General features: G+C 35.6%; 1 protein-coding gene across 1 annotated transcript in view; it reads right to left on the bottom strand.

Moving 5' to 3' along the window:
• Positions 1–23,329, bottom strand: part of MIPOL1 (mirror-image polydactyly 1) — a 189,183-nt gene that overhangs the window by 148,704 nt on the left and 17,150 nt on the right. The window contains exons 2-5 of the mRNA XM_014942052.1: positions 20,253–20,387; positions 18,881–18,960; positions 3,449–3,611; positions 633–768 (exon numbers count right to left, since the gene is read on the bottom strand). Coding sequence (XP_014797538.1) covers positions 633–768; positions 3,449–3,611; positions 18,881–18,960; positions 20,253–20,257 — 384 coding nt within the window. The 5' untranslated portion in view covers positions 20,258–20,387. The remainder of the gene's footprint in view (positions 1–632; positions 769–3,448; positions 3,612–18,880; positions 18,961–20,252; positions 20,388–23,329) is intronic.

Below are 23,329 nucleotides of genomic sequence, written 5' to 3' on the forward strand. Positions count from 1 at the left end.
CCAAGAGTACTGACATCACAGCCTGAAGAGACTGTGGTGTAAATGCACCATTTTTCATGTGCATTGCCAGACGGAAAACTGGTATTCTTTCACATGTTGAGGCCTTTCTTTTTACTGGGAATTCACTAAATCTGTTCTTGGACAGATATCTGAGCTTGCTATCGAATATACAATGACACTTAATGGAAAGACTACAGACTTCTCTGTGGTTTAGGTGCATGCGGCCATTACCAACACTAGAAGGAATGAGGGGTACAAGTAGGATGGAATTTTCTTCCCCTCAACAAAGAGGAGGTATGAGGGCACATTCATTATCTGAATCACATGTACAGAAGCATGAGCTCCAGATTTCATTCATGAAATCACGTCTCGGTTTTGGTCCTCCTTGGTTTTCACCCATGACGCAAGAACCCACGTCACTGATTAAAAAGGTCAAAGGGTAGGCTGAAAGATTTTTTTTAATTCCAGAAAAGCAGTTGTTAAGTAGATACTAAGAATCCAAAATGACAAGAAAGCTATTGATTGGTCCACTAAAATAAATAACAAAACTAAATTAGAAACAGTTTAAAATGTATGTTTTGTAAGACAACCATAAAAGAGCAAATACTGTGATCTGAATATCTCAATTGTACCTTTTTATTTTTGGCCCTCAGAGTGTCCAATTCTTTTAAAAGGAATGCAGTTTCTGTTTTTCCACCTAAATCTGCAGCATCCTTCCGTGAGGACATAAATTCAGGGAACATCCTGTTAACCTTTCTTTCTACAGTGCTGTGTTTAGGAGGAAAAAAAACAAAGAAAGAAAAATAATGCAAATCAGTTCTCCCCTCCACCCCTCGTAGAAATAAAATACACAGATATAAATTATCAAAACTCATTAACCATTGTAAATGTATTAAATAGCAAGTAAAAGGGATGTGCTTCTATCACTTCTTAAATCTGGAATTCTGAAAAAAATCTGTACTTTTGGCATAGTGAATAAATATACTACAGTACTAAGGCATAAACCAGATGAATATAAATTGACTATGAAGCCTATAAACAGAAAATGCTTAAGGAAAGCAAATATTAAAAACCCTGTACTTCACATGGAGTGACAACATAATGAAACATTTGGGGATCGAATTGATGCTCATGTTAGAAGAAACCAGATTCTTTGGTAGGATGGACAATTCCACATGAAGTGAAATGAGAATATCAAGAAGACAAGATATAGGAGTTCATCTTGAAGAAATCTGTATTTCTAAATGTTTTTCTAAATACTGTAACAGACAACAGGAATTCCATACTGTATACCAGTCATAGAGTTTTAAGATAACTTATTTAGCTATAGACAGGAAAAAATATGACAAGATTCAATGGCCACAAAAATTTTGTCTCAAGGTAAGGCTTTTCTAATACTTCTTGGCTATCTGTTGATACTCACACATAACTGAGATCTCATTTTTAAGATGGCAGCAAAATCAGTAGATGAATAGATAAGAAGGAAGGTTAGCAAATATTTTTAACATTCATTTAACTTTTTTGTTTATAGGTTTCATAGGCAATGAGTCATAAGAAGCCACAGAAAAGCTATACCTTCTGAACTCTTATTTCTACTGTATACATTACTTTCCTTATGTGTAATTCACATCCTAGAAAGAAAAGGAAAGCTATCTGTTGCTCCAAAGAGTCATTCTCTTATGTAGACAGTTTGTACTCAGCTGCCCCTTTCTTCACCTGCTTCCTTTGGATTTATTTTCTTTATGGTTCTTAAAGAAGGAAGTTAAGATCTGTAGTCTGCAGGCAAACTATGGTGCAACCTAAAGCACATCAAACAGCAGGGAAGATTCACATTGAAAAAGGGCTTAGTGTATTACACTATACATGGGGTGGAAGAGTGCTTAAACTGTTTGTCTTCACTTTCAAGATCCTTCAAAGCCTATTTCCTCTTTGTTCTGTCCAACATATTAATTTAGTATTGTTTCAGACTGCAAGTAGTGGATGCCTCTGGATTCTATTGCCCAGACATTACAAACCTCAAGCTTTTTTTGTGCATTTTGCGTGTTGGGGAGAGGCTTCTCATGAACAAGTTTGAATATACTTCTTCAGCATCATCTTTTAATCCCTCAGATGTTTTCTTCCTGATGTCTAAAAGGAGACTTGATGATTCACATTGATGGTACCATTCTCTGCAGACTCGACATTTTCTGGGTTGATCTATATCAAGATATTTTCTCATCTCATATTCTAATTGCAATCCATTTGGGATTTTGTGCAGTTTATATCGTATCTACCAAAATGAGTTTTTGGCCAATAGCTTTAGGATCCTACATGTAATACATTGGCAGATGAGATGGTTCAACATGCTGGTTGGTGTGAAAGGTCAATCTCAGTGTTCAAGACAAGCCTGACTGCAAGTGTGAGTGGCACTGGTGAAGGGCTGGAGCAACAACCTTTGGCTAACTCCTGCTGGGCTATACTTAAGCACGCAGCATTATAGTTGGCTTTTAGTGCACGATGCATTGCCCTAACAGCATATCTCAAGCCCCAGTGCAAAATAAAAAGGCAACAAGACAGACAGAAAAGTACTGTGGACTGATTTTGGCCCAATAGGTCACCACTAGATTATACTAAAGATAACAAAACCAGGTATGGAATCTGCCAGACAGTGAAGAATTAGAGTATATTTTTCAAAGTACATAATAGGGCTTTGCAGACTTGATCCCATATTCAAAAGCAAATCTATTACTCTTACTTAAGACTTGGGCTTCAGAATGCCAAAGTCAGTCCAAACTGGTAGCATGTTCCCTAGTCAGCTGGGTATACCTTCATATATGATGTCACAGACAGCATGAGTGTATATGTATCTCAAGACTGCAGTAGAGGGCCGTAGCTTATTACAGAAATTAATGACAATAAATGACCAAAAGCAATGACAGAATAGAATCTTCAGAGTTTGTATTACACTTTTCATCCATATTTACCCTTCTCCAGACTGCTGTCACATACTGCTTTCAAGGTATTACAGCTCCTTTTCTTCACTCTTCCAACTTCATCCAGACTTCACTCTACTTTATTCCTACTTCCTAGCCGCTTCATTCCTGCTTCCTACTCAGTTATCATACTTAGTGTACACTGTGCTTGTTGTATAAAGCCACAGATACTACTAAACTTTTAGATCATCTTTTCTAATTCTGTTCAGTATACATTTTTAAAATTCTCTGTAGAAACCACAGTCATTGAAATACCCACAGTGTGTCACATAAGCCGTTGCATGATCATATTTTCTATCAGTGCTAGAGAATACAGTGATTAAATGCTGCAGTCCACAAGGAAAGAAGGGCAGGTATGTAAAAAGATGACCAGTTCTCAGTTGGAAAGTCAACTTCCCTATCTTTATCCAAAAATCCATATGTATGTTATCTGTAATTTGAATCCAGAAAAACTATAAAGGGATATTTGGTTTTACCTGAGTTCTTCAGGACTGGAATTGTAATCATTTGGGGCTCCTCCTCTTTGACTGGTTACTGGCAAATCTGAAAGTTTCCATGCTTCTGTGTTTTTTTGAGAATTCTGAGGAAACTGAAGCTCAGCCCACAAGTCTTCTTTTTTCCGTTCCAGAGTGTGTGTTTCTATTTGGAAACAGAAGCAAACATTTTTTTCATTTTGGAGATTTCTCATTTGAAAATGGCTTGCTGTGTTCCTATTTGAAAAAATGGAGAAAATACTCGTTTCAGATTTGCAGCTTCCTCATCCCACTAAGGAATGAGAGCTGTGTTACCTACAGCACAGACGTAGCAGTTACAATCTATTTACTGGATTTTTCTCACCATTTCCTAATCCCTCTTCCTCTTAAATGACTGCTTAACATAATGCTGACCCCAGGAAATTACCTACCTATCTTTTGTAAAAATCAGCTCTACCTCAGTGAGAAATGATGAATTTCTGTTAAAAGGTAGGGAAATTTGCGGGTTTTGAGCTAGATTCTTACTTATACTGACGTCTTTTTCAAATCCATTTTGGTTACAAAAGGAGTATCAGCAGGCTGTAATTAGCAACAACAAATTTAAGGCCCCATTATTCCCTCCTGGAGAGCGTAAGGTACAGGCTCATACAACTAAAGAACTTGAAGAATGCAAAACACAGATTGTGCCAAAGAGAAAAATTATCTGATTAAAATGTTGAGTGTGATAGTTCTCTTAAGCTCGGCTACTAGATAATTTTAGGACATATTTCTGATATCAAGTTATTTAAATGAAAGAAAGATCTACATACCATGAATGTTATTTCATGAAGTAGGAACAAGAAAGTTTTAATTATAGAACTATATTAAAAAATGAGGAGGAAGAAGCCTAAAGAAGCTGCAAATAGAAAAAAGTGCATATTTATTTCATTCTTTCATTTAGATTAGTAGAGAACAAACACTGGAGCTTTTTCTCATTTAATAAAGTTAGCATTTCCAAACATTTTGGATAAATTAGATAGTATACATTCTCTGATGCAACTTAAATCCTCTTCAAAAATACCGAGACACTGTTCTAGTAGCAATCATCTACAAATAGCCCCAAAAAAGACATCAACCAGTATCAAGGTGCTATGTTGCACGTAAGCCACAAAAGCACAGATTCCAAGTCAAAAATACTAAAAACTGCCTCTAAAGTCTGCTGCAATAGATTCCTTTCCTTGAAGAAGGAAAGACATAGCCAATGACAGAGGAAACATCCTGATGGCATAAAGATGACTTCTGGATTGGCTGGAGTCAGTTTAACAAGTTCCCATACAAAGCCATGTGTTACTGCCTTAAGGAAAAGGCTATTGTATCTGCTGTTCATCTGTATTATTCTTTCCTAGTTCAGCACAAATCCACTTGAATCCACTGTCACCATTCCTCTAAACTATATCCACTGACTTTTGTACTAGAAAAACAGTCAACAGTGTACCAGAATCTCTGTTTCTGAGCAGTAATAAACATGTGGGGACCCTAATTTGACAAAAAAAAATAAATCATTAACAAATATAACTGTGATTAACTTTCAGTACTGTGATCGAAATGTGTTCCTTGGATAATTTCACAGCTAATGCAGAAATTGAACACAGCCCACAGACACCTGGATTCTTTGAGCAAAAGTCTGCTGTTGTTCACTGGCTTGAAATCCTGCAGGTTTTTAAGCAGAGATTTCCTTTTGAGCGCTGCTACATCTTAAAACTGGTTTGAACCTCCTGCTCCTCCTAACTGTAAGAAGGATCTCTAAAGAAACAGGCATTAAAAAATTCCCTGTGTATACTCTAAGAACCTGCTCCAACCTGGGAGGGGCAACACATAAGGGTATAATTTGGAATCCTTTCCAGTACTATCTGAAAACTAACATAGTCTTAATTTCAATACTTGCAAAGCTTCTTCTAGGGAAACATACACTTGGTTGAGATTTGTTTCCCATTTGATTTATGTTATAAAGAACTGCCTGTCAAACATCATCCTGTCCAGTTCTCCCATTTCAGATGCAATGATCTGTATCTATATATTTGCAAATTGTGCTCTCACACACTGAAGGGGAAGTGAAAGGCTTCACTTGTCATAACTTTTCTTCCCATTCATCTCTAGGGCATCAACATTTTCTATAAGCCATATATATTTGAAGTGCCTCAGGCAAAGTGTGTTGCATTCTGTGAAAGAATTCAAGCACAACGTTAGCTGTTGCAATAACCAGTGATTGTATTGGCATGAATGTTTGTTCCTTCTTTAGCATTACTGCACTCTCCTTTGGCCTGTACTATGTGAAAGTTGGAGAAGAAAACCCTTCTCACTCCAGAATGCTAGGAAGACTAGATGATGTCAGCTACAACAGTTACACTGGGACAAATCAAAAAAGGGATTCTATCCCTTTAACATAAGAGTAACCAACTGAATAACAACTTCTTTTCATAATTCGTTTTCAAATGTAAATCTTTTAGTGCCAGGAGTTTAAAAAGAGTTCACAGAGGCATATTGCTGGCTTATGCTCTTCCTTTGTGTCAGGAAGTTGTCATCAGCCTACTCCAGAAATTTCCTGGATCACTTGTGCCCTGTTGTTGTCCGTCCAGTAGATTATCAGCCTCGTAGTCCCTCATGAGGACCAGGACCTGTGAACGTGACGCTTCTTCTGGTTGTCTGAAGAAGGCCTCATCTACTTCAATCAATCTTCCTCCATGCCCTTCCCTCTTACTGGCAGAATCAAGGATAATACCACCTGGATCCCCATGGCCTTGACCATCACCCCCAGAGCCATATCGTCACATATAATACTTCCCAGGTCATCCCAACAGCATCACTAGTGTCTATGTGGAAGAGCAGCAGGGTGTAACAGAGGGTCAGATCAGCCTCAGCAGCCTCTCTAGAACATCCTGAATATGAGCTCCCAACAAGCAACAAAGATCTCTAGATGACAGGTCAAGTCAGCAGACAGACTTTTTAAATCCTTTTTTTTAAAAAACAGAATGAAGTCAACATGTCTGCACGATGCATTAGCTGCTGAACTTCAGGTTAAATCTTTGGCTGATGTCAAGATGTGGATTTTTAGGCTTTCAACTGTAAGTTACAGCAGCTGGAAAAAATAGAATTTAGAATGGGACTAGACCTGTGTTGGCATTTATTAATGCTAATGCTGCTGCTTTAAGCAAGTTACATTTGCAGCACACCTTTTCATCCGGATTCAATTCCCTCAAGCACGTGGGTAAGACTAAGCAGTATCACAGCAAGCCTGTAAGTGTCATTCCTGGAAATGTTAGGCAAAACACAGAGGATCTGGTTTTTTCCCCTGCTGGCTTTGTAAGAGAGAAGATGATGGCAGCCTCCTCCACTCAGAATTGGAAGCATTCTGCCCAAGGGCATTAAGATTAGAGGTTTTACTTGTTTAATAAAGTTGTAATGCATTTTTTTTTGGTCAACATGCTAAACCTATCAGTAGAATGCTTTGGGGAAGACGTTTTGAACACTGTCAGATCAATGGGAATAGCTATTTTTTTATTTTTAAAAACACTTTATTCTTCATATAGTCCATGACCCCCACCCCAAAGTTGTTTAGGCCTTGGTACATAGTAGCTTGTCTTGCTGCTAAACTAAGTAGCAATATTAATCAATGCATTTCAGCAGTTTTTCTCATGCCTCCTGCAAATTGTATTGTGCACTAATTACCAATGCTGCAGAGACACACTGGGGAGTAAGTAGCATTTGCAATAATCAGGCTGCACAAGGAACATCAGAGAAAGGGTAAAACAGCTTTGGAAAAAAAGCTGTAGTTTTCATTAAGTGATATCACCACCATTGATTCTGGTTCTTGAGTATACTAAACAACTTATTTTCCATATAAAAGAAAAAGTTCAGTAGCCCAGATTAATATTTCACTATAGGGAGAAGACGAACAGCTGATCTTCTGTATGTATTTATCTTGAATGAATAGCTTGTTCACATTGAGGGAAAGAAAAGCAAATGTTAGGAAGAAGGAATATAAAGACACTAGAATTAAAGCTGGGAATTGATTGCGAGGGACGTAAGGGGAAGATAATGCTGTCATGGCTTGAAATAGTAAAGACAGAACTGAATTCAATGTCGTTAAGCTGGGAGCGGTTAAAAAGTTGACTAAAATATTGAACCTAACCCAATTTGCAGGCAGCCTCTATTTCTTGTAGCTGCTTCTTAGAAATAGGGGAATTGGCACCGAGATCAGGGAAAGCACAGCATAGAGAATCCTCTACTGACACTGATAATATGGACAGAAGCGTTGAAGATGTAAGTTCACAGAAGGTGCATATCCACCTGGAAGGCTAAAAAGGCAGTAGCTTCCCTTGTTACACCACTCAGCGTATTCAGCAGTCCCGTCATCCAGCAGAAGCTGGGTGGGCACCTCCTTCCCCCTGTCGCAGTCTTTCAGCACCCCGCTAGCCAAATTGCGCTGATCAGCTCAGAGGTTTGCAGGGAATCTCTGTGGAATAACAGTAAAGGAAAACAAACAAAAACCAATGGAACATGCATGCAGCACCACAAAATATACTGTTGGCTACAGATCTGCCTGCAGATGAGTATGGGGACATTGGAAGCCCTTGGTGCTCCAAACCAGCTGCAAGCGGAAAAGTATTTACCACTTGCTACCTATAGCTTTCCAAGCTGGTCTGTAGCACAGGCAAAGCATGTTCTCATCTGTCTGCATAAGACTGCATGAATGAATGCCTAGAAGGATAGCAGTAAGAGGCAGAACAGGAAAAAGAGCAAAACCAAAAAGGAAGAGAATGAGCCATACGCACTCTGGGAGTGACTGCAAACTCAATAGCTTACTCTTCCTACGTGACACTGTCAGATCAAAGGCATTTGGAAAAATTGCAGAACAAAACATTGTGCTACATTTGAGGAATTAACTACAACCACAACTACTAAAAGCCCCAAAAATTCAGTTATTGACAAACTACTCAGTCAAAACAACAATGGAATTTCAACTTCTACAGGGGTGTTTTTGTGTGTGTTTGTACAATACCAAAAACTGAATTTCAGACAGCAAGAGGGAATATTCGCTATCCATGAAAACTATCACAGGAAAAAACGACCCTTTCCCTATACCAAACTCATCTATTCCCACTGGAATAAAAGGACACACTTACCACAGTTCAAAAATATTTTCTCTTCCCCTACCTGCCAACCACACTTCTACCTCAGCTTGCTACAATAACTCTCAAGATCACAAAAGTGTTATTTGAGAAGTTCACCTTCCTTTTATTTTCACTAGACTATTGCTATTCAATTGCTATTCTAATATAGAATTGCTATTCTATATTATTAACTCTCAAATTATCTCAGTTTTTGTATGTTAATATTACAAACATTTCTGAAAAGATAATTTTTGGGGATGTGTGTATGACAGTGCATGCACACCTGCAAGTGTTGTATCAAGCTGTTAGGACAAGACTGTTGCTGCATTTAAAAAAAAAACAAACAATGTTAATAGCTTCATGTGAAAAATGGATTACAGAATTGTCTTAAATTCATTATATCTAATGCCACTGGACTTGAAGTCTTACATATATATATAATAAATAAACAGAAATTAAATATTTAAGTCTAATGGAAAACCTGAGCCTGATAGCCACTAACTTTTCTAGCTATGCAAATGAAATTAGTACTATGGCTGAATATTCCTTCATGAGCTGAGGATGATGAGTCAGCCTTTTTGTCAAAGACAAACATTCATTCACTTGGCTGTATAACTACTGGAACTTCTACCAAACAGAATGACTGTGAAAGACTCAGATTGCTCAACAGTTCAACCCCTTACTGAATGATTAAAAGGCATAAATCAAGAAAATGAGTGGGAAACCAAAATTAAAGGATTTTATAGGCATAAATATGCAAAGAAAGAAAATGAAGCTGGTGGAAGAAATCTTATCCTATTACCTGTCGCGTGGAAAGAAAAGAGTTGGTTTAGGTTTTATGCATTTTCAGAATGCCTGTTATTTCCTTTTTCATACGTATTTGAGTTGACACAGATGCAAGATATATGATTTACGTGCATATCTAAAATCTCATTTTTGACTTTTTCCTCACTATTTTATCTTTCCTACTATCTGCAAACACGTTTTCAAAGTTAATCTCAAGAAAAGATGCTGTACTTAATTTTAAAGGAGAAAGTAATTCCTGTTTCTGGAAAACAATTACAAAAGCTCAGTACAAATATGCAGGGTCAATATACATTTTCTCCAAAACAAACAAACAGGAAAAAGTGCAGATTTACTCATCTTTGGACTTACTACAGATTTACTTATGTTAGCAATTACTTAAGCACCTTCAGTGCAGCGTAGTATACTGAGAACCAATAACCTGCATATAACATCAAATGGTTGTCCCTTCATGACACGCTTTTTTTAATGTTTACAGAAAACTGGGCAAACTTTAAGATGATTATTCAGTAGGACTCTTAAGATCTCAGTAAATCACTTCCGCAGCACAGCAGAATGGCAGTCACAGGAACCTGATAACAAATAAAGACTGAGCTTAGAGCAGTTTTGTAATACAAAGCTAATTCCTTTTATTTTTCAGAGCTCCGCCCAGCCAAAATGTCGTGTATAACCAGCCAAGCCCTTGGCAGTAACAAAGAGGAAATCACCACGTAGATGCATTGTATGGTCAGTGCCCCAACAACATGTAACTGCGGGCCCTGCTGAAAGCACCATGGATCAACTCAGAAAAGTGAGAACTAGTCAACTTACCTTTAAGTAACTCTTAGAAGGTCCTAGATTTTACACTGAGAGAGGATATCTGCTCTTATTTTAAGAAACAAATGACAAAGACTAACTGAAATAAGCCCTGAAAACATGTTCTGGAAACTCTCACAGATAGTTTTTAAGGAATGCATAAGCACTGTGATAGTCATTTTAATGCCATCAAGATTGAGGTAGTAATGAAGTAACTGCAGATAGTTTATAAGGAATGCATAAACATTGTGATAGTCATTTTAACGCCATCAAGATTGAGGTAGTAATGAAGTAACTGTATCGAGGTCATTGACAAAGCCATGGCAGATGTGAAATTGCAGAAGTCCAAGGCACTATACCCATGCTGTATCTCGGAGCTAGTGTTACCTCACTGGGGCCCCTTCCTGCTCCTGTCTCTTCCTCAGAGACTTCAAATTCTTTCTTCTGTCAGAGAGGGTTTAGCAACTCATTTCGATTGGACTTCAAGAAAAAAACCAACCATGCTTTTACTTATAAATGATTAAGTAGCATTTACACAACCAAGAAATTAAGAGAAATTTCAAATAACTAGATTGGTATCCTTCTACATTCCTTTATGATGATAATTTTCATTCCCACAACAGACTACAGTATTTCTTTTAGAAATAGAAACAGTCTTTGACAGACTGTGGTATTTCCATTAGAAGAACAGACATGCAGTACAGTATACACAGGCTTCCTGTAATTTCATTAGTGAACAGAAGACATAACTATTTTTTAACTATTTTTTTAATGTTGACTATTGTTCTAACTTCTGAACAATTAAACTGTTTCAGAAGTCAGACAGGTTAACAGAACAATATCATTCAAATGCATTATCTCTGGCTACAGCTAAGCATTTAAGTTGTCCAAAAAACCATGATCAAATAGAACAATGTATTCTTATTGGAACTTTATCGAGTAAGTTCTCTGCAAGTAAGAATAACATAAGTTATGTTTTGCATTAATGTCTTAGTTTGCTCTATATCCCACGACACATACATACACAAAAAGAGGCTTGAAAATATTTTGTCTGCTAAAATACAAACAAATCTCAGAAGTTCAATGGCTCATTTTTTTATTCCTTAAAGGAATCTAAAGAGAACAGTGAATTCATTCTGTGTTACCAATTTAAGCAAGGGGACATCTGTGTTACTTTGAATGCTTCTTTATTCACCTGTACTTGTGTGGAACCCTGGCTACACCCTTCATAAAGAAATAAATTGAGAGGGAGATTAAGAACAGTTGGAGTTATTCTGGCAAAGGCAATTTTTTACAATTCTCACAGGATTCTGATTATTTCAGTAATGATGTTTCCTTTGCCTGCTTCTATGTCTTTTGCCCTCCTATTTAGGATCTTAACAGCAATTGTGTACAAACTGGTGAATATTTTAAATAGAAAAATGCTTCTAAGTCTTTAAAATATGCAGCCAATCATTATCTTGGTATTCACTGCAGTTAATCATGATGCATTTATTAATGTGTAAATATCAGACATTTCCTTTGGCATTCCACTTTCCGTTTGCAATTCATTAACATATTGTTATTTTAAAATATTAGTCTCCGAGAAGACAGCAGATTTTCATTGGATTGGTCTCTCACACTTGAGAAAGCATTTTTATATTCTGAATGCATCAAAACAGCAGAATCTCTAGGCAGATACTAAGTGGGATTCACTGAAACACAATGTTAGTTCTAATGGACGGATGATTGTGTTTGGTCTTTTGAAACTTTGAAGTATAGGTAAGTCTTGATCACACAAATTAATAAATCCTAAAGCTGGAGTTAACAATAACCATTACACCCAAATTCTGCAGCTTAGCCCAGCCAATTTTTCAAAAGGTCAGGTTGTGAACTGGAGAAGATCAGGGAGGTCCACCGCATAGCTTTGTTGCCAGGCATCTCTCGTCTGGATTGTTGCAGGCATTTATTAGTATTCGTCAGCAGACTCAACAAAGCAAACAAGAAATTCAAGCACGAATAATAAAATGAAATGCTGCTATATAACCCTTTGTCATTCAGCAAATATGGGACTTTTTAGCTACATTGTTCCTAAACCTGGGTTACTACTTTAATTTTTCTCCACAGTGCTGACTGAATGAGTATGCATGTGTGTTAAATGCAGAGCTCCCTTAACAACTGCAGGACTGCCATTTAATCTGTTGGTAGATGGACCATTTCCTGTGGGAACTCTAGCTATGATTTCCAGATCCACCAAATAAATCTCAGATTAAGATTCCAAATGAAACCTGCCTTTGGCAGATAAAAAATGTCAAGATGGATATAAACAGTAAAATTATAAATTATCTAGGTGTTGCACGATGACTTGATGTGCGTTTTTTGTTTACACTTTCCCCGATATCACAACTATACAAGGCATTCATCAAATGTCACACTTTCATAATATTGGAGGCATCATTAAAACTGTTTGGCTAAGGACCTTGAAGTGTTTAAGCAGTAGCTCAAAAGTATATTTGTGCAAAGTAGAAGAATAAATTTACATATCAGCAGCAGCTCATAAGGGATGGGTAAATATTCTGTTTATCTCTCATTGTAATTCAGGTTAGTTTAAATACAGGGTTTCAGGATATCATTACAGCCTATATGGAGTTATTACATAATTTCCAAACATAATGTCTGCTAGAGTTTTACTAAGCATGCTGTGTTTTTGTTTTCTAAAACAGCTAAAAACAAAGTAAACCCTCCCATCCCATTTTTCTTTTTCTATTGTCATCTCAGACAATTGCTTTTCACATATAACCCCTTCCATTATCTAAATCTTAATGATCCAGAACTCCCTTTTATCTAGGCAGGGTCATGTTTCCTGATGCCCATTAATTATAGTGAAAATTCTCTTATCCAAATGTACTCAACCTCCCCTACTGCAAACAAACAACTAAGGCTTTGCTGAATTAGAGTTCTTAGCAAAAACCCAGAAAACTACAGCTTTAGAAGGGAAGAAAAATACTGAAATTTTAAGTGTCTGTCATAAAAGAAAAGCCACTCTGCATAAACTGCCATTAAGACACACCCTTTCCTCCGAGTCTACTAAAGATTCAGGTGAACTCTCAGATAAGAGACTTCAGTGCACTCCCCGGAGAACCTTTTTTTAATAAATATTTTTGTTACATCTTTGCTCTGATCAAAAGCTTCATTGTAGCTGTTATTAAAATAGAAGCAATGAAGTTTTCTAAAGAAGAAAATAACCAAATACCTCTTGCACTTGTGCTAAGGTCTTCTAAAGCTCCTTCTGAAACACTGCATAAAAATTACTGTAGTAATAAGTGCTGCTCCCCCTGAAGCACATTTCAAGACATTCTGAAGTTAGCCGCATTCATACTTTAAACACTTCAGTTATTCAAAGTGGGATACTTCAAGGTGCGCATTCTCCCCGTCTTTAGTGCTTGCAATACTCAGTGCAGATAAGGCACTACACATTTTCAGGTTACTGTAAAGGGTCTAACAAAATCATATTCACAACACTCCAGTGAGTCGAGCAGATACTGGATACTTAATTGTGCTTCTGATGAGGAGTCTTTCTGCACGCAGCCTGGCCAGAAATGCACTGTATTTAACCATTCAAAATGTACAAGGAAAGAAATGGGATGGGAAAAGGAGGCATGAGAATTTATACACACGAAAGGGTGATTATATTTACAGGAAAGACCAGACAGCATTTGATGATTTTTCAGTTATCATTAGGTCCTTTTTATCTTGTAAATACAGAAACAATGGTGCGCCATGACAAGATGTTTTCTTCATCTTCCATACTTAGTGTAGCTCAACAGTTACTAGCCGCTCTTTCCATGTTTGATTCATGTTAGATCAACCTCTCAACCTCTCTTCTGCCTCCTATACTGTGCCAAGAAACCAGCAACTACCCTTGCCACTTTGCAAGGGGATCTCTTACAGCAGCTCGCACACAGCGAGTTTGATGCTGAAAACACAGCACACATGGAAGACACTAATCAATTGTGCCACGTGCGTGAAGAGGACTCAGCCTCTCATGTCGATTCTTTTGCATACACACCCATACAATATCCAGGTCTTCTTTCCTTCCCAAGTAGACAGCATTCCTTATTGCTAAAAGAGGGAAGGAGAGGAAGAATAGGCTTCCAGTATCTCCGTTTGAGGCGTGTAACAGAAGAAACAGACTTCAATATGACAAGTATGGTTTATTCTGCCTCTACTACAGCCTTGGAAGAAAGGCTTCAGATTTACTTTAGAGTGTTTACAGCTATAAGGGGTGTATTCTGGAGAAAGGGGAAACAGCACCTTTACAATGAGTTACTTTTTGACCCCACTAGAGCATCAGATAAAAATTTTTTACAACACCACATTATGCTCAAAGCATTCTTTACCCCTTCATCTTTCTGTGTGTGTGTGTTAAAGTCATATAATAGTAATTCCAGACAAAAAGTCATTGTAATTACTGTTGCAAAACCAGACCTCCAAAAAGTACATTGAAATCATTATACAGCTAGAAAACCATATTACTTCTAATAAGGTAGTCTAGCAATATGTCGTAAGGAACAGGAGTTTCATTTCTAGGAACTTAGCAAAAAAAGATGACTCATTTTACTTACATGAATATGCATATATGTATGTGACTGTGCATTGCCTTAATTACCATGAATGCAAAAGGAATGGATGATGATGAAATTGATTTAATTAATGGGAGTAAATCAATGCAAAAAGATTTCTAGAGAGGTTTTATTTCCTGAATATTATTCACTATGCAGCAAAAGAACTTAAAAATATTTTGAAAGCAATATCCTGGCATATACACATAATGACTATGACAATACAAGACCAGCTACAGCGAGATTCTTTACAGTAAGCACCATGCATTCATGCAAGACCAATGTACGCACAAACACACAATACAATTAAGCCAATTGTCTCTGTGTAAGCTTATCACATGCACATGTGTCTGAGCCACTATATATACACACATAACTTGTACACTTGTTTGCATATCTGTTTTCCTCTTCTATTTTTCCTGAAGGAAGTAAGACTGGAAAACAGCAGCTTACCATCAGATAAAACACTTTTCAAATTTCCCTGCACAAGCTGATTCTGCAATTCTGTCCCAATCTGCATTATCACATTTCTTTAAAACCAGAGTCTCCTCTGAATTACAGTTTCCAGACATGCAATTTTAAATTATATTTACAAGCCTCACAAACATTCTTTGAAGGGTAACAATTTACAGTGAAAGTGTCTATATGAATCATAACTAGGAGTTGACATCAAATTCTTACAGGTGAAATTAGCTCTTTGACTTACTTTTCAATATATGCTTTAAGTAGAGGTTTAGAAATATATATATATTTCTATGCCTAAGAAATATAACAACCACTTCTGAAGGAAGCAAACTACTTTGCCATTAAAAATAATCAATCTATTACCTTGTTTTAGGAAATTCCAAATAAAAATTATACAATGCTTTTTATTTTGGAGTCAGCAAAATTATAATTTTGTTGTCAAAACAGACTAATCAGTACTTGATATTCCAAGACTTCATCTAATTTCTGCCCTGTCCTTAAAAATAATAGATGCTCAGAAATGTGACCTAAACAGAAACACTACAATAGTAAAAGACTGCATAACACAGAACAAGTATAGCTGCACCCATTCAAACACAGTACATGATATGAGTCAAATGAGACACAAATTTAACTCCAGCATTTGCACACTCACCACTTTCCTACCCTGCTAACTCTTTTGGAAAATTGACATATCAAGTCCTGACTGTATATGCAAGTATGAAAAGCGCCCAATTTCAGGTTCCCTCTTCTGTTTTCACAGTGTGTTTGTGCAGTTTTCTCGTCAAGCATGTAAACCCTGCTAAAGTAACAACTCCACCTAGGTGCAATGCGCTTCTCCCTCCCGCCACAGCAATGCAAAGATATGCGTCTATTTGCCAACATAAGTTTATTTTTATAATGGACTACCATCCTAGGCTTTTTAGCTTGGATCCTGAATAGTTCTCATTTGGAAATCACACAGTCTTCACTGGCCTGCTGCCAATGCTCCTGAGACATTTTCTTGAGTATTCTTAGAGAGAAATGAAAAAGTCACTATCCTCCTATTAAAAACTGGAGATAACCAATACATTTAAATTTTTAAATTAGATACAAACCCAAAATAATAAGCCTTGCACACAGATTGTTCTTTAACTAATATACCAGAACAGATACAAACAAATGTCTTCAACCCACACAGGCATATTATATTCCAAACAACACGGAAAATTAGAAAGAAAATCTCAACTACCAAACACTTCAGATATATGCTTCTTAAAGAGTACCCCTCTTTCAAGTATTTTATTTTATAACATCTATTAACAGGTTACACATTATTCTGCATAACCACCAAAAACCTACCACTTTTCTGTACCTAACATTTTTGCCTTTTTTTTTTTTTATTTTTTAAATTCTCATTGCTTGACAGAATTTTCATCTGGTCAGCTGAATTTGCATCTCAGACATGCTTTACCATCCTTATTTTTTGATGAATAATTTAATCTTCAACATTTCAGTATGTTATTAAAAAAATAATATTTGAATAAATCATTATTCAAAAAACAGCTTTTAAACTTCCAAGTTATAAACAAGAAACAACCAGGCACAAAATGAGAAGATACCACAGATGTCAAAGCAAGGGGGACACAAAGAAAATTTCATGAAAACTTAGTTTGATTTAGTAGTTGACTAAGAAAACGCTCCAGAAGGTCTATCAAGGATACATATTGAACATTTTGTTGCTGTAATTGATCTATTATCTTTATGATAAGAAAATGTAATTTAGTTGCTAATCCCAGATAGAATTCTAAGAAAAATAAAATTCCTCAGCCAAACCGGTATGACGACATGAGATTTATCCATGATCCCTTTTTTTAACTTCTCTAGGAGTAAAAGCATGAAGAATTATGTGACTTACCAATGAAAGATCTAAAAAAGAGGTTATCAATTTTACTTTTGCATATATAACAACTTCTATTGGATACACAAATATGTAAGTGTTAGCTTGGAAAAAAAAGTTTCAAACCAGCACAAAATATTAACATAATGCATCAGAAAAATAATAAATATGAAACTCAGAACTCCGCAGTTTTTAAAGTATCTGTGAGCAGCAGAAGAATGCCATTTCTTGCAATTAGACAGAAAATATTTCACAGAGAATCCATTTATGGTATTCACTTGCCTACTTTGGAAAGTTAACCTTTTGAACCATTCTTAGGGTATGCTGACCCCTAAAGGTCTAAAAATACTAGATCTGATTAAGCTGTTACACATTTAAAATACAAATGGTCAGAATACAATTCTCCACTAAGCTACTCCCCCATGAATATTTTTGGTTTCAGAGTATATGGTTCAAAAACATTTTTCACTTCACTCAGTAATAGCTCAAAATTCCATGAACTAAAAAGGGTTTACAAGTAGTTTATTTTACACAGTAATCTAGATAGAAATTCCTTTGCATATGTAAGAAATGCATCATCTCCAAGACGGAGTATTTCTTCTTTCTCCTAAACAACAGACTCTTCAGGAGAAACTTGACATTTATTATCTTTTGAGAAAGAATACATAGTATAAAAGTTAAAAAAAAAGAAATACACAAGATGCTATCAGGCTCTGACACAGGAAGCATCTTCGATGTAGACACACCTTTTTTTTTTTTTTTTAACCTACACACATAGCCACTTACTGGAAAAAAAAAAAAATCTATCCTTTTATGATGTACTGAAGGTTTCCTTCCTCCTACTTTCCTTTTTTTCAATCTACACATTATTAGCTAGTCACAAGCCACTTTCTGACAAATCTCTTCCGGAAAGTCAGTCAGTCACATAATACCACCTCCCCTCACCATCACCCTTTTTTTTTTTTTTTTTTTAATTTTTTTCCCAGACACATTCTTCTTTTTCAGTCCTATAGAATTAGAAATTTTTGCCCAGGAGATTTAGCTTTTAAGGAAATTAGACTTTCCTGACCAACTCTATGCATTATGGCTAGATCTTATCTTCAAAACTGTGGGCAGTGCCCAGGGTGGACCAAGTAAGCAATAGCTATCAGGCATGAAACGTAGAGCAATTTATATGAGAGAAAAATTTTGGTCATCCAAACACAAAAAGATCCTTCCAACCTGGAGATGCAAACTCCACCAACCATAGAAGTTCCAAGTTAACCAAGGCTCCCTTTACCTCCAAGCCTACCTTACTGTTTATATTCAGTTGAGGTAATAGCAAGAAACTCATTAATATTAGGAGATAGCTCAATCATACTCTAGCTAGGCACGAATAGCCAAGAAAGTTACTTTAAGACAGACTTCAGATTTGTTGATAACCCATTAAGAAAAAAACATTGGAAAGTAAACGGCAAGGTACAGACTAAGAATTTAAATAAGACTTCTCAAAGTTATACAAAAACATTTCCAATAACTCAGAAAATAAAAATAAAGCTGATTATTTACATTCCTGTAGCTGCTCTCCTGTTACCCCAAATACTTTTAAGAGTGAGTGTGCGGTTTTAGGTTTTGTTTGGTTTCTTTCTTTTTCTTTTCTGCCAAAATCAGTCATGTATCGGCAAGAACAAATGCATTCCAGTCACTGCCTAGCACTGGTACAACACCTGAGGTTCCTTATTAATAACTTAAAAGTCCTTACCTTTTGACCAGTTCTCCATTTGTTCTTCTGAACTTGTTTGATCTGGCACTGACTCCAGTTTTTGCTTGAAGATTTTAGAGCTAAAATAAAGCAAACTCTAGATAAATAAACTTGAAACAATATATTATAACACTCCTATACTTTCCCTTCATTTGACAGAAAATTTACAATGATTTAAAAATATTTATAACAATAAAGTTATAGAACAATAAAATCTGTGTGCTTTAATAATCAGTGCTAAATTACATTTCCCAGTAAAATATTTTTTCTTCACACATCTAGTTCTTACAATGGTCTGGTTCAGCTTTCTGTTGAGTGCAACGCCTTTGTTGAAAAATTTATTAGCTTATCTTCTTGTTCTAGAGTCTGGTCTTGGAAGTACATGCTATTGAGCACAGCCCAAATCACACTGAGTGGTCCCGCTAGAGGCAATGAGCCTGCTCACTTTGGTAATTATTACAGATGGTGGTATGGGCTTTACTTTACAACAGTCTTTCTCCTGCTTTAATTTGCTGCATAAAATACAAGTAAAGTGGCCCACGATCACTCCAACTCTGAATTTGCAGGTTTTTCTAAACAGCTAAATAATCCATCCTAATATTTGCATACATATTACTTCAGACTATAGAGTTAACCACACAGTTGCAGTATTTCATATAATCAAAGATCTTCTAGAAACAACTCTCAATACTTAAAAATAAGACCTACAGTAAAATGGTATGCTTACCAGGTAACACTTTGAGTGCTAAAATATATGCTTTTCAATATGTTAAAAAATGAATTATATTCTATATGTGAAAGAAGTCTAAATAAATTTGTAATCTTGCTAATACAGTAAGCTTACCACAAATTTTATTACTTACTCAGGCACTTCTTTTAAAATGTATTGTACAAAGGACAATTTTTCATCTTTAAATACATAATAGTGCATATTTTGTATGTTTCTCTGCGGTATTTTTTTTTATATTTATTGAAAAGATACAACACGTGCCTTAAAGAGGCAGTGGCTGGATGATGAAAATATTCAGAGAGTTGTCATTATGCTGATGAATGTAAGAGTTAAAAAAAAAATTTAAAAAGTACTTATTTTAAAATTTGAGCATATTATATCACGGCATATGTTCTAACTAATAAGTCAGCAGAAGAAATTATTTTCCTATACAACACCTAAAAGGCAGCTGTTTTCATTTTTATAGTTGAGATTACAAAAACATATAACTGCAAACACTTAAGAATCAACACTAGCATTTACATTAAGCATTCAAAGAAATACATATTTAGCTTGTATTTGTTGTTACCTATAAACGTGCAGGATAAAAAAAATGTGTATGATTTGATGTGCTTAGGTCTTAACAAACAATAACAACTTCACCTCATATCGCAGCACACTGAGCTCCTTACAAGAGTCCCTCCAATGAAGCTGTACGCTTCTTTTTCAATTCTGTGTAACTGTGTTGATTTGGAGTTGGCAATCTTTTCCTAAGTTCCTCATTTACTTTTGGATTAGCTGAAAATATAGAAGGTTATTAATATCAAGAAATAGGTTTCTGTCAATGAAGCCATTTCCCTACATATTGCACAAAAAGGTTCATAATAATTGCAGTATTTTAATAAGATATTCATATAGCAAGACATGAAGAAAATACGGTATTTAATAACCTCTGGAGTATTTTAAAACATGTCTTAGGGCCTTAATGTGCCTAGTAATATACTATTTAAAACCATAATTTTATCCCTCCACAATATACAGTCATTCTTCCTCGCCATTTACCCAGCTAATGAATGCCAGCAATTAGTAAAATGTAATCCCATTGCACAATCATTTTAATGCTTTTAGCACTCAGAAAAGTAAACACCAAATTAATACTGCTCAAGCCATATCAGATCCTAGTTGGAAGCAAGCAATTATAGTTCAGCTCCTCAGGTGTAATTAAATGATTGGAATGATTTAGTTCCATAAATGCAAGTTAATTCATAAGCAAGCAACAAATATACTGGGAGTAATTACAAGAAACATTGACAGTCTAAGCAGGGCATGTGCCTTCGGGTACCTGCTATAGGAAAATGCTGCCCTCTCCTGGAAATAATAGGCTACGACAGGGGAATAACTGCAGCCACAAGTCAAGAGGCTCGTTTTACGGACTTTGTCTTCACAGGTGAAATATGTTCTATTAATTAACAGGAATTTTCTGGTTTACACAAACAGAAAGCGAAAATAGTTGACATCAGATTAAGACGCCCTATTGATCGAAGTCAAACAGAAAGACCTTTTGGGGCTCCCTGGGCCTTGCAGTATACTTTCCCTATTATTAGAAATAATTTTTTTAATAAATAGAACAATATTCCATACACTAAGTATTTAAACCGGTTGCTCTGAACACAAACGCTGCAAAAGGTACATAATTTATGCACAACACTTACATATCATTCAAGATGTACCTTTACAGTAGGTACTTTGAACATGAGGTATATTTAGAATCAGAATTTATTGAACCATTATTATTCAGTATTAAACTTCACCACATCAACATGAATGCCTTCCCAGGAGGAGTCATCAGAAAAATTAAATACAATTATTTTAAAGCTTTTCTTTACTTTCATTTGAAGACAATCTGTCAATAGTCAATCTGTCCAGTAATCAAAAGAAATTAGCTGGTGGACCGAGTCAAAAGTGAAAATGCAAAATGATGCTGTAAGCCAAAATCTGGAGTTAAAATATAAATACTAATTTCCTTATTCACTACCTATTGAATCAACCAGCGTTATGTTAAGACTACCACTTGAAAATCATGCATAGAAGGCTAAAAAAAAATAATTGTCCTTGTTTGTTGAATATATTATGCAATAGTCACGTAAAACTCACACTAAATATTTAAGTACAAAATTACCTACAAATATGAATATAAATTAACCAGCATCTTCCGACTAATGAAAAAATCCTAGATCTATTTTGCCTCCTACAGAAGTAACAAATGCTTCCCAGTTCTGCATATAGCGGCACGGGAGAAAAATCATATGGTGTGGTCAGTATATGACTATTTTCCAGACACAGAAACAGACCGTAAGAAAGCTCAGTTCAGAAGCACCTGATCACTGTAAAAGCCTGAAATTGTTCTTTACCAATAGTGCTTTGGCATCAAAATATTTCTTTGTTCCAGATCTCTGTGCATTTCAAAACAAACCCAAGCCGTACACAAATACCTTCACTCTTATTTTACCTATTGTGGAAATGAAATAAATTATTTTAAGAAGTCGTATTATTAAAAGTTTAAAATGTACAGCACATTTACTTTGCCCTTTGATGTCACAGTCCTATTTTTCTATTCAAATCTTGTACACTGTAAGTTAATTGCTTTTGGAAACTACTTATTATTCATGTAAAAATTAATGTGCCAATGTGTTTAAATCCTTTTAAATGACCATTCATGCATCTTTCTTCTTTAAGTACCAATGAAATCTGTCAAAGACATCAATGCAAGATGGTCTTAGAGAAAGTTCTAATAAAGATTTTTTCTGCTAACATAAGATTTTCATTTTCGTCAACTTTACTTAAATTCCATTAATTTTTTAAGCTGCTTTTAATAAATTCACAAGTAAAAAATTTTAGGCCCCATAGTCTGTCATTTGTGTTCCAGCTGACTTTATGAATATTAATAACAGTGTTATCCTGATTAAATAGGCTTCATATAAAATCCCTGTGAATCCTATAGCTCAGACATCTCATTTTTCCAACTCTTTATGAATTTGGATTCAGACATTAAACTGGAAAAAACCTTAAAAAACAAATTCAATGGTACATTCGTGTACCCTTAAGCAAAAAATTAGATGTTCTAATGATTCAAATAATTAAAATTGATAGGACCACATATTGAGATTTCAGGCTTTCTGTAAACATGCAACATATTTTAACTCTAATGAAAACGTCAACACTTCACAGAACAAAGGATTAAGAATCTATTATAAAATAATAATAATGTCTCTCCTTATCCTTACCTTAAACAACAGATGATATGATCTTAACTCTTCATATATGGACTGTTGATTTGCCAAAGTATTTCCCAAAGAGAAAGAAATTAGTGGATGCTTAATTACATAAGCATACACATGAAATACTGAACATTCTAGTTTAGCATGGGTGCTCAGTTAAAAACAATATTAACTTTTAATGAGTTTATACTTCAGCAAAACCAATCTTTTTCTAAGGAACGTCAAATCAAAGCACACAAGAAATTTTAACATTGTCCCATGAGACTTATCCAGTTTCAAACTGTCAACTTCTTCCCATACTCAAATGTTTGAATTATTTACATCTATGACAGATAAAAATGGAAAACTAGGCTCACTGCACTGCCTTCATTTATTATTTTTTTTAATATAGTACTAACTAAAATTACTACTTCCTCATTCATTCAGGGATATATGCTGTAAAGACAGCCATCAAAATATTTT

Source organism: Calidris pugnax, unplaced genomic scaffold (genome assembly GCF_001431845.1).
Source record: "Calidris pugnax isolate Ruff unplaced genomic scaffold, ASM143184v1 scaffold56, whole genome shotgun sequence".
NCBI classification, from domain to species: domain Eukaryota; kingdom Metazoa; phylum Chordata; class Aves; order Charadriiformes; family Scolopacidae; genus Calidris; species Calidris pugnax.